At 54.5% G+C, this 12007-nt stretch overlaps 1 protein-coding gene across 6 annotated transcripts in view; it reads right to left on the reverse strand.

Annotated features, from left to right (window-relative positions):
- IFT140 (intraflagellar transport 140) overlaps nt 1–12007 on the reverse strand; it is a 57329-nt gene that overhangs the window by 25353 nt on the left and 19969 nt on the right. For 4 of the 6 annotated variants that reach the window (XM_069570466.1, XM_069570464.1, XM_069570465.1 and 1 more), the window contains 7 exons: nt 11700–11791; nt 7234–7361; nt 5639–5756; nt 4752–4882; nt 4239–4389; nt 3430–3561; nt 1482–1681 (listed from right to left, as the gene is read on the reverse strand). In XM_069570466.1, coding sequence (XP_069426567.1) covers nt 1482–1681; nt 3430–3561; nt 4239–4389; nt 4752–4882; nt 5639–5756; nt 7234–7361; nt 11700–11791 — 952 coding nt within the window. The remainder of the gene's footprint in view (nt 1–1481; nt 1682–3429; nt 3562–4238; nt 4390–4751; nt 4883–5638; nt 5757–7233; nt 7362–11699; nt 11792–12007) is intronic. The other 2 variants (XM_069570468.1, XM_069570469.1) reach the window with 1 other exon arrangement.

Genomic DNA, 12007 nt, shown 5'->3' on the forward strand with positions numbered 1-12007 from the left:
TGACTGTCAGAGAAGGTCCTGGGCAGCGTGGCTGGGGGTCACTCACGCCTCACTCACGCCTCCACTCACAAGTCCCCCTCCCTACGGATCCTGAGCTCCGGCCGCATGATAGCACGTCCACAGTTGGCAAGTAAGAGAGAGACATCTATTGGCGTCAAACAATCCAGAGGTTGGTTTGCTTTTTCCCCAGAAGAGTTTTCACCGCACTGAGCTGGGACCCCGCCACTGGTGGCTTCAGACCTCTGTCCCAGCCCCAGCCTGGTGCCAACAGCCCCGTTGGCAGCTGGGCTGGATCCCTGACTCCCCGCGCTGGGCACCAGCAGCCCAGGGGTTCACACCAGCCAGCACCCTCAGGCCAGCAGCTGCCCGCCCACATCTGTGAGGCCCGCGGGTGCCGCGCCCCCTGGCGGCGGGAGGCGCTGCTGGCATCGTGTGGCCCAGGAAGCCAGGCGGGGGCAGGGAGGCATCTGCGCTAAGTGCTCTGCTGCCTCCCCCCGGGGCTGGCCCTCTAAGAACGCTAAGAAAGGTCTAGCTTGGCTGCTGCACCCTTCCCGAAGATGAGCGGTGACCAGCCTGGGGCTCAAAGGCCCTGCTGCCCCAGGAATTTCTTTAGTCAGAGGGAGGGATGGGTCGCTCTGTTGCTTTAGGTAAAAACAAAGCAGGGGAGGACAGCTTCAAAGCACATCTAGCCTGACAGAGAAGTCAGCGCAGCTCGGGGCGGGGGCACACTCGGGGGCCACGCAGGGCCGCCCCTCCTCTCCAGCAGCTCAGAGTCCCGCCTCAGCAGTGCTCTGCACACGCCGACACACACTGCAGTGGCCCAGTGGCCACGTGTGGTCTGTGGTGGAGCTTCTATCAAACGGCAAGTGCCGCCAGCCACTCTGCACTCCCCAACCAAGGGCCTCTCGCCCATCTAGGGGACGTAGGGAAAAGATTCTCTGCTCTAGACCACGATGACCAGGGTCTGACCCGGTTACAGACCCGTCTCTGCAGCCAGGAGGGGGCCGGCGCTTAACTCCCGTCCTCTCCTTTCACCTGACTTCTATCCTTCAACAGTTTTTCTACCCTTTGTGATTAAACTGTCAGATGCTCTTGAGAAGCTCCCCCAGAACAGAGAAAAAGTCGCTTATACACAGCCCTTGATGGACAACTTCTCTTGGAGCGATTTTAATTGCATTTTGCCTGCCGTTTTGAGGGTTTACTATCAATACCTTTTCTGGGTGGTGCAATTATTCCCAGAGAGACAGGTACTATAAATATTTAGTGACTGCAGAATTTTCGACTAAGAAGCGTCCAGACACTAAAATAAATACAAACAACTGAATCGCAGCCCCGAGGCTCTGAGCACCATGAGTCCAGCCAGATGCCATTCGTGTCCCAGTTTCCACTGGCATTTCCTTGAACCCGTGAGACACCACACACACCAAAAAGACTTCAGCGACGGTTACCACCACCTCCAGCCCCCGCGAGTGGCCCCTTACCTCTTGATGAGCTTGATGGACCTGAAGGCCTCATCCATGTCCCCGATGGCCAGGAAAAAGCTGAAGTTGAGCATGGCGTCCTGTGTGGGCTTGTCGCAGTCCTCCAGCCCCACAAAGTCCCGCAGGGGCCTCCTGCCCACTGCCTGGGGGATGCACTGGGACCCAGAGTCCAGCTGGTCCTCCAGATTAGCTTCTCCTGGCTGGATGACAAAGGACGCAGTCTATCTGTGGGTCCCCGTGAAGCCAGTGTGCGCCCCAGGCCTCTCCCTGGGGGACCCTCTGCACAGACCCCACATTTAGCAACACTCTTGGCAAAAGCACCACACATCTGCAAGCCCTCAAAGGCCAAAGCACAGGGCTCCAGCTTCAGACTGGGGGTGATGCAGGCGTCGGCATGCAGGGACCTGCGGCTGAGGCAGTGACATCATGACATGTGAAAACACCACCCCTCCGCTGTCTGTGAACTTCCTAGAAAGAGCTCTTCCTGTCACGTCTGACCGTGTGCCCGTGCATGAGGTGCTAAGACTACGCCAGCACCACTGCCTCCTGGTCCATTCCCACCTCTGGCTACAAGGACACTTGCTAACACAGAAAACACAGAGCTCATGTTGAGGCCTGATTTTAAGTCACCTTACACTAAAAGCCAAAAAAAAAAAAAAAAATCCAAGAAAAAGCCTGCACACTTTAGTTCTTCTGACAGGACAGTGAAGAAACCAGCGAAGAAGTGAAACAGCAGGAAGCACAGAGCTGGGGGGGGAGGGCGCGGCAGAGCTCAGGGGAGCAGCTCAGGCGGCACCCCAGGTCCACAGGACCAAGGCAGAACCACGGGCTGCAGCCTGCACAGGCCCCTCAGTGCAGGGGGCTGTGGGCGCCTGGCTGAGAACAGGTGGCTCAGCCAGCATTTCAGCTGGGCTGGAAGCTCTGCTGCCCATCACAGACGCACCCACCCCCGATCAGCACTGACCTCAGGGCCAAGGATGCCGATTTCAGGCCTGGGTGGGACCATGGGGATGCAGAGACCATGCCCAAGGGATGGCAAACAACTCATCCAAAATGGTTGGGGTGAGTGCCAACAATGACCCCATTTGATCAGAAATTTAAACACACGCGTATGTAACGGGAGTCCCTGTTGGCTCAACTGGTGAAGAGTCTGACTGTAATGCAGGAGCCCCGGGTTTGACTCCTGGGTCGATCCCCTGGAGGAAGGGACGGTGTGTGTGGCACATACATGCAGGCCACAGACAGAACCTCTCCCTGGCGGCCCCAGCGACACCTCTGGGGGCTGCAACCATGGAGATTTGCATCACCTCTGGTCTTTATTTCCTTATTTGCAGTTCCTGAATTTCCTACAGTGAATACAGGAATGGTAGTTCAGTCGATAAGTCATGTCCAACTCTTGCGACCCCATGAACTTCAGCCTGAGAGGCTCCTCTGTGCATGGAATTCTCCAGGCAAGAATACTGGAGTGGGTTGCTATTTCCTTCTGTAGGGGATCTTCCCCACCCAGGATTGAACCCTGGTCTCCCGCATTGCAGGCAGACTTTTACTGACTGAGCTTCCCTGGTGGCTCAGCTGGTAAACGATCCGCCTGCAATGTGGGAGACCTGGGTTCAATCCTGGGTGGGGAAGATCTCCTGGAGAAGGGAATGGCTACCCAGTATTCTGGCCTAGAGAAAAGAGTCAGACACAACTGAGCGAATACAGGAATAGGAACTTCTAAAAAAGCATCTAGACTTTTTAAAAAAAGACAGAAAGGCGGAAGGACCCAGTGCTTTGGGGGGAGCCAGGAGGGATGCCCTTCAGCGGAGCTGCTGCCCATCTGCCCGCCCTCAACCTTCCCCACAGGGATGGCAACCTTGCTCAGGGGACAGCTCAGGGCACACGCTTTGCTTGTGTAATGAGAGGGAGGAGGAGGGCCCAAGGATATGGCTGCGCCCGCAGAGCCCACCTTTCTCATGAAGTAGTAGTGGGGCACCTGGATCCCCAGGAGCATCTGGAAGGCGGGGGGACGGGGGAAGCTGTCCTGCAACAGGAAGCCGTGCTCTTCTGAGACGAAGAAGGACAGGACCAGCACGTCTGCCTGCAGAGGGACACGTCCTGCCTCAGTTCGACAGCAACTTTCCTGGCTCTTGTCCGACCCCACTTGTCCAGCATTGCCAGGAAGTTTACATAAAACACAGAGGGTGTAGAGCAGCCGACAGGCTGGCTCTCATATAACCCCACTTTCCCCGCTGAGGACCCTATGCACGACCCCTGTGGAACAAGGTAGGTCAAGAGAGGCGCACGGAAGAGGGTCAAGAGGGCTTTGTCCGGGATCACTGGGTGTCCTGTAAAACAGGACAGTGGAAAGCGGTGGAGTCTGGGCCCAGTGAAGGGATGGGGCTCAGAGTCAGTGGTGCTGGAGTGTTGGGGAGGAAGGTCCTGCTGAGAGGGGAGCGGGGTGGTGAGAGGGGAGGGCAGTGACCGAAGCTGGGGGCCCACTGATTGGGGAATGACTCAGGGGACCTTCGTAACTGGACCCCACAGGATGCGCCCAGATCAAGGGAGACTCTGATCCCCGAGAGAAAATGGCACGCGACAGAGGGTGGGGCCAGCTCTCGATGTCGACCCAGAGGGGAGAGGTGTCTCCCAACGTCCTGGGGGTGGAGACTGGCTCCCTACCACTTCCCCAGGGACCACATTGGGAAGACAGAGCCCGCCCTGCCTGCTGTCCAAACACACAGGCGACCACGTGTGGGGTGAGGGGCCTGCACTGGCCTCGGCCAGTGTGCTTCTGTCCGCGGGCTGCGGCGGGGCACCGGACACCTCGCGCACGGCTTCGCACACGAACAGCCGGGGCTCGCTCTGATCCCAGAAGTGGCTCACGGGCACAAGGTCTGTCAGCCTCTCATCCTCCAGGGCCTGGCTCCTGAAAAAGAAAGAGAACTGCCCGCGTGGTACACCAAGGCCTTGAAGAAAGACCGGCAGGGATGCTGACGGCCCTCTGCACCCTGAGACCTGGGGCTGCCCATGGGCACTCGCGTTGCAGCCCTTTCGGAAGCTCAAGTTCCTGGCCCATGACTCCAGAACCTCAGAGGCAGATTAGACTCAAATCCCTGCGATGGCCCAGGGGAGCGGGTTTCTGTTTCACCTCTGGTCCCCACTGCTCATGATCACTGAGCTCTTCCAAGTATGAAGAAAACTTAGCAACAAACTGCCTCAAAGCCAACAAGTAATTGAGCATCATCTTCAACATCTTTTTTCAACAAAGTCCTCCCAAACCAGTCTTACTTCTTTGTCTCCTGCCCATTAATGGACAATGCCTCTCTCTGATCTATCTGTCCCGTCTTGAGGTCGAGGATGGTCACTGTGTCCATTTCCACGTCATAGAAGCAGATTTTGGAATCGGGGCTATTGTCAGCCTAGGAAGAGAGAGCCAGAGCTCAGTGTGCCTGCTCACTGACGTTCCACACGTTTGGGAGAGGTGCCGAGGTCCAGACCGCGTAATTCCAACGTCAGCTTATGTTCATCCCACTGAAACGGCTGTGGGTTTACTATTTTCTAGTTTCAGCTGATCCCCCGTAGTGGCTGGGCCCACTGCTGCCCTCCAGCCCTGCTTCTCTCCTCCCAGCTCTCACCAGGGTTGTAAAAATTTACTTGAGTCTGCTCATCCACAGGGGTAGGGTCAAGTCACCCATTTAACACATCACTTTGTGTTTACGGAACCCAGCAAAGTGCGTGGTGCACACACGGCAGCGAACAACCCACTCTTGAATGAATGAGTGAATGAGTGAATGAGAGAGTGAATCAGTGAATGAGTTAGCCAGTGGAATGCGTGTGTGAATGACAGAGGAGCACGTGAACAGACACTGATGCCGGGAAGGCACCAGCTTCTCTAGAACCAACGGCCCTGCCACCTGGCTCCTTCACACCCACTCTCAGAGCAGGAGGCTCCAGGTCCTCCCACACTAGTCACCCCTGCTGCCCAGAGGCCTTAGTCTGATGATGGAAAGAGGCAGAAGGGAAGAGGTGAGGGTCTCTGCAAGAACCACAGCTTCTGATGACACAAGGAGTGAAGCGAAGGAAGGTGGGGAGGTGGAGGGAGCCCCAGGGGGTGGCGGGGGCACCAGGGCTGCAGGAGGGGGAGGGCAGGCGGGGCAGCGCACGTAGGGACCCACCTTGCTGAGGAGGAGACTGATCTTGCTGCCGCTGGCATTGCATCTGAGCGAGGTCAGGCCCCCCACACCCGGGACCAGCTCGGCCAGGCTCTTGCAGCCGCAGTGCACCTTGGCCTCTCTGCAGGGAAGGAGGTGGTCTCAGTGGCCCGGCTGGGACAGCAGGCGAGCCCTTCCCCTTGGGCCTGGAACCTGGGCCCAGTGGCTCTCACTTCAGGAACGGGAGACTCAAGAAATGGGCTAGGCTCAGAAGACAGGGCGAGTTCTCACTTTTACATTTTTTGGTGGAGATATAATTGACACACATTATCTGAGTTTCAGGAGCACAGTGTTAACAGTCTGCTATTTGTGTGGCTGAGGTTTTAAGGTTCTGTTTTTGTGAACAGGCAGGAGCACTATCTCATTCCCATCACAGATAGGAGCAGCTGATTACAGATGCCACGCCATCCCCACAGCACGGCCGTGGGCTCTGCTGCCCATGCTTTGTTACAGCCACGTGCTCTTCCACTGTGTGGACAAACTCAAATACATTACACTAGTCCCCTGTTTGAGTTTGATGCCTCCAGAAACAAAACTGGCTTGTAGAGGTAGCTCACCATGACTTTCTTTACTTTATTCACATTTCCTTACTTTCCCCCTAGTGTTCTCTTTCTGCCCTGGACCCCCATCCAGGCCTCACATGACATCTAATCATCTTCTCTCCCTGGGGTCCTCTGGGCTGGGACAGAGCCTTGGGCTCCAGGCTCATCTCGTGCATTTCCTGCCTAGGCTCAGAATCCATTCCAGCATCAGTCTCCGAGGAGCCCACTCCCTTTCCTGCAGGAGGACTTGGACCAAGATCTGGGTATGGGGTGTGCTTATGGTTCTTGGGGTGTTGCTGTCTGTCCCCGGTGGCAGACAGACCAGGCCACGTGCACCGACCGGTACCTGCACACGCACCTGCCTCCACCTGCACCGACACGAAGCCACACCCAGCTCCAGACTCAGGTCTCCACCTTGGATGCATTCGCTCAGGGATCACTCATCCTCCTCCCCTGATGACTTGGAAACCACCCCTCAGGTGAGAAGCCGGCTCCCTGCCAGTCCTCATCCTGACACTCAGCTGCTCACGACCAGCCTGGATGCCTCCCCGTGCCCGTGGGAACTGACTTTATCAGCAGAATGCATGCTGCGTGCGGCCCCTCAGCCATTAGTCTCAGGGCCCTGCTCAGGTCCAGGGTAACCCGGGCAGCTCCTGGGGCAGAGGGAGGCAGTTCCACACGCTCATAAAGGGGGGTTGTCCTGCCTTGTCGGCCTTCCACCCTGGGCCCCCTGAACTGACGGGTTGTTTCAGCTTGCAGATACTGGCGCTCACTGTGAGCTGTAAGGGCCTGTGGATTCCGGCAAGCGTGCTGTGTCACGTGTGCCACACAGTGGCGCTGCTCCCCACTTCGTGCAGAGATTACGACTTTAAACCAGGACACCAGGCATTTCCAACAGGAAAGTGCACATTAATGTTGACATGAGAGCATAAACAGTCTGCTGCCCCCGTCTGTCTTCTGCCCATCGCGTCGTCTCCCAGTGCATTTAAAATACTTTCATTTGGACAAAAACTGTACCTTCGGGAAAGATCAAAGATTTTAAAGTGAGCCAAGTCCGTCCCTACAACCAGGAAAGTTCCACAGATGTCCAAGAAGCACGGGTTCCCCTCTGACTCGGAGAACGGCAGGAGCTGCTTCACGGTCCCCTAAGGAAAAAGGACACGACAGGGACCTCAGGGGGGGGCTTCAGTCACAGGCCCCACCCCTTGCTTGAGTCTCACCCCACCCGGGAGGACAGGCCCTGTCATCGGGGAATCCCTGGTGCTTCCGGTCAGGGGGCAGGTATAGAGCAGCCAGGTCAACAAGCAGGTACACACATGACTCAGCGTGAGCACGTGCAGACAGGTGACGGGAGGGATGCGAAAAGAAAACCATCTCGGCGGCAGCATGTGGAATTCCATCCGCTCGGGTGGATGCAGGAGATGCCGCCCACAAGGTCTTACGTTAATGCCCCAGTGAAGCTGACTGTGTGGCTAGTGGTCACCTCTGGGGGAGGCCGTGAGTGGAAGGGGTGGTGATCACGTCCCAGGTATGCCCATCTGTGAAAACTCATGAGCCGCACGCATAGCATGCCTACTTTCCTGTGTGTCCATCACATGCTGGTAAATGCCTGAGAACAGGTCTTGTCTGGGGGGCAAGTTGAAGTGAGCCTGGGGGGAAGGGGCCACCCATTGGAGAGCTGCACTGGCCTTCCAGAGGAGGAGCCGGGTGGCAGGAAGGAAGGCGGGTCCTGAGGCGAGCAGTGAGCAGACACCACACTGGGCATCAGTGCAGGCCAAGGGAAGAGTCAGATTTTATTCTACATGAAGCTGGAAGACTCTGGAGGGTTCTGAACCACAGGTGACTTAAAATCATCTATGTTTTAAAATGCTCTTCTTACAACACCTCCCAGTATTGTTATTTTGGAAAGAGTGACCAGAGTCGGGCCTGGGCAGAGCTTACGCTTTTGGGTGTCTAATGCATGGATTGACCCCTCTCCTCTCCTTGGAGCTGAGATGGGTCCCCGGGTCAATCTGAAACAGGAGGGAAGGGGGCAGGGCACAACTTATGAAAGAATGACATAACCCAAGGACACGACATAAACCAATCAGAATCAAATGGGTCCACGGTGGCAGACTCCACTTCCCGTGGCTCAGACAGTGAAGAATCTGCCTCCAATTCGGGAGACCTGGGTTCGATCCATGGGTCAGGAAGATCCCCTGGAGAAGGGAATGGCAACCCACTCCAGTATTCTTGCCTGGAGAACTCCACGGACAGAGGAGCCTGGCAGCCTACAGTCCATAATGTTGCAAAGAGTCGGACATGACTGAGCGATTATCACTTTCACTTTCACTTTCAAAGAGGCAGATGAGTCAGCTTCCCCTAGACTTTGATCCTTAATCAGCAAGCTAAATGACCACACAAAGGCACTTTGACAGTTCCAAGACATCAAAAGTCAAAAGACCAAAAGGGGGTGGTGGCCCAATTCCTGGAAATCTCTACCCCTTCCCCCAAATAGCTGGAATAACCCTCCCACTCATTAGCTTATGAATCACCCAGACCATAAAAGCTAACCACACCACATTTCACACCTCTGCACTTGCCCTCCGTGATGGCCCACACTGCCTGTGGAGGGTTTCTCTCCAAATAAAACCACTTCTTACCTATTACTTTGTCTCTCACTAAATTCTTTCTGTAATGAGATATCATGAACCTGAGCTTTATCAGATCCTGAAACTAGGTCTGTGACCTCAGTGGGAAGACTGTGGGTTTTGGCCGGTTTGAGTCCCAGCATGTGGGTTCAAGTCCCAGTCTGAGGTAAATGGTTTCACATCCAACCAATGCACAATGAGTGTCTGCTTGGCTCGGCACTGGGCTGGGAGCAGAGTGGCCAGGGGTGGGGTTTCCCACAGAACTTAGTGGGCTCCTTATACTAGGAACAGAGACTCAGGGAGTCTTTATGGAATTTATTACAATATTGCTTCTGTTTCTTTCTCTTTTTTTTGGCCATGAAGCATGTGGGAGCTTAGCTCCTTGACCAAGGTTCAAATACACACCCCCTGCATTGGAAGGCCAAGTTTTAACCACTGGACCAACAGGGAAGTCCCTGACATATATTCCTTTCGACAAAAATTTAAAAAGGTTAAACTCTGTCTGTGGTCAGATGCTCCTAAGTTACCGCCATGATTTCCAGCTTGACTTTCACCCTTTCCCAGCATGCTGTTCTCTTTTCCCAGCATGCCTTTTGTCCCTTCCCAGAATGCCTTTTACCACTTTCTCAGCATGCATTTCACCCCTACCAGCAACCTTTTGCCCTTTGCCCAGTAAGCTTTTCACCCCTTCCCTGAAGGCCTTTCTGTTTTCTCCCAGTATGACTTTTGCTGCTTTCCCAGCAGGCCTTTTATTCTTTCCTCATAGGCCTGTCATAATATGCCTTTGGTTCTCTCCTGGCATGCCTTTCATTCTCTCCCAGTATGCCTTACGCCCCTTTCCCAGCATGCTTTTCACTCCTTTTCCAGTGTGCCTTTTGTTGCCTTCCCAGTGGACCTTTCATTCTCTTCCTATATGTCTTTCACTCCTTTCCCAATATGCCTTTCACTCTCTCCCAGTATGCCTCTCACTCACTTTCCTAGCATGCTGTTCAGTTCGCCCCTACCAGCAACATGTTGCCCTTTTCCCAATCTACCTTTTGTTTTCTGCCAGCATGCCTTTCACCCCTTCCCAGCAAGCCTTTCGCTCTCTCCCCATATGCCTTTCACTCCTTTCCCAATATGCTTTTCGTTTTCTCCCAGTATGCCTCTTACTCCTTTCCCAGTATGCCTTTCACTCCTTTCCCAATATCTCTTTCATTCTCTCCCCGTGTGCCTTTCACCCCTTCTTGGCAGGCCTTTCCTTCTCTCCTGCATGCCTCCACCTTCCAGCTCTGGAGTTCATCCCTCTAATAACCCAGCTGCTCCCTCATCTGTTGTTAGCAGGGCTCCTCCCTACCTCAGCTTTATGTCCACACCTGATGCCCCTTCACCACTATCAGCGGTATGTAAGCCCCATCCCTCCAGCCTCCCCACCTCCCCTCTGACCTGAACCTGGCCAGGCATCTCTCGAGGCCCAGATCCCTCCCTGCAGTTCCCCCAGGAGGCTCATGGGACTGCGGCCACCTTCCCCACCTGTCAGGTCTCTATTCCAACATCTCTCCCTGCAATACTTTCCAACCCCCTCCATACCTTACTGTGCTCCTTACCATCTGACCCTCCTGCTGGAGACTAGAACTGTAGTGAAGCTCCTTCAGGAGTTACTGAATGGAGAAGGGGAGGTATAAGCCTGTGAGGTATAAGCACAGGACAGACCTTAGGAAAGAACTCGGAGCTGGACACGGTGGTCACACACCAAGAGCTAAACCAGCAGCACAGCTGTCCTCAACTGTGATGCAGAACACTGCTGAACGTGCGGGGTGAATGGTCTCCCCTGAAAGATACACCCAGTTCAGTTCAGTTCAGTTCAGTCGCTCAGTCATGTCCGACTCTTTGCGAGCCCATGAATCGCAGCACACCAGGCCTCCCTGTCCATCACCAACTCCCGGAGTTCACTCAGACTCACGTCCATCGAGTCAGTGATGCCATCCAGCCATCTCCCACTTGGATGTAAAATGACCTTATTTGGAAGAAGGGTCTTTGAAGATATAACTAAGGCTCTCAAATAGAGACAACTCTAGATTAGGGTGGACCCTAAATTCAGGGATAAGCGTCCTTCTCAGACACAGGAAGAAGGCCATGTAAAGATGGAGGCAGAGACCTGGCTATAGGCTACAGAATGCAAGGAATGCCGGCAATGCCAGCAGCTGGAGGAGGCATGGGACAAACTCTCCCCCAGAGCCTCAGAAGGAGCAGCCTTGCCCACACCTAGATTTTGGACTTCTAGCCTCCTGAACGGTGGTGAGGAAAATAAATTTCTATTGTTTTAAGTCATTCAGTTTGTGGTCATTGGTTATGGCCGGTTCAGGAAACTAATACTCCGTGTCAGCCCCAGGGATACAGCAAGTGTGCACAGGATGCGGGCAGGCAAAGGCTCCCCTACTGCACCCTCTGCAGAGGACAGAATGGTGTGCTGGAGGCTGGGGTCCTGGAGGTACGCATGGCTCCCACCCTCAGACACGTACATGAAAAGGTCTAAAGATGTGGCCAAAACCGACGGCCCCTCAGTCCTCCAGGTGCACATTAAACAGCACACCTTCCTCCCATTTCGTAATCCCAAGCACTCAAGAGCTGGCCAGGTAGTCCTTTTCACTGCAAAGGGCCACTGCCTTACCTCCTGATTTCTGGAGTCACAAGAGCTGTCGATGGAACAGCTATGTAAGAATCCATTTTTACAACCAGACACCCAGTGGGGGGATCTCATGAGGCTGGGTGAAGTCAATAAGCAGGCTCTGGCTTGATTTAGAGGTGGCATTTTAAACTCTGCTCTAGTTGTCTTTAATGTCACAGGCCACTCACTGTAGAGCAGCCATTTACCTGCCAGGTTCGAACTTGGACTCTGTTCGGCTCCACCGTATAAACGTTTTCTTCATGCATGGCTAACACTGGAGACTCACACAGGAAGGACCCTAAAATGACAGATAGAGGTCATGACACCAGCAGCTAGTCTCGTCAGAGCTCCTTAGAATTTCAGAAGCATTCTCACACTGAAACTAGAACTCTTTATAGAGTGATTGATGAGAAAGACTGGAATCTAGCAGGAAACATCTTCTACAACTAAGGTGATAAAGAAGGGCCTCAGGCTATAAAGATGGGGAGAAAGGGCAGAGCTGTGCTATCATCAA

Source organism: Ovis canadensis, chromosome 24 (assembly GCF_042477335.2).
Source record: "Ovis canadensis isolate MfBH-ARS-UI-01 breed Bighorn chromosome 24, ARS-UI_OviCan_v2, whole genome shotgun sequence".
Taxonomy (NCBI): domain Eukaryota; kingdom Metazoa; phylum Chordata; class Mammalia; order Artiodactyla; family Bovidae; genus Ovis; species Ovis canadensis.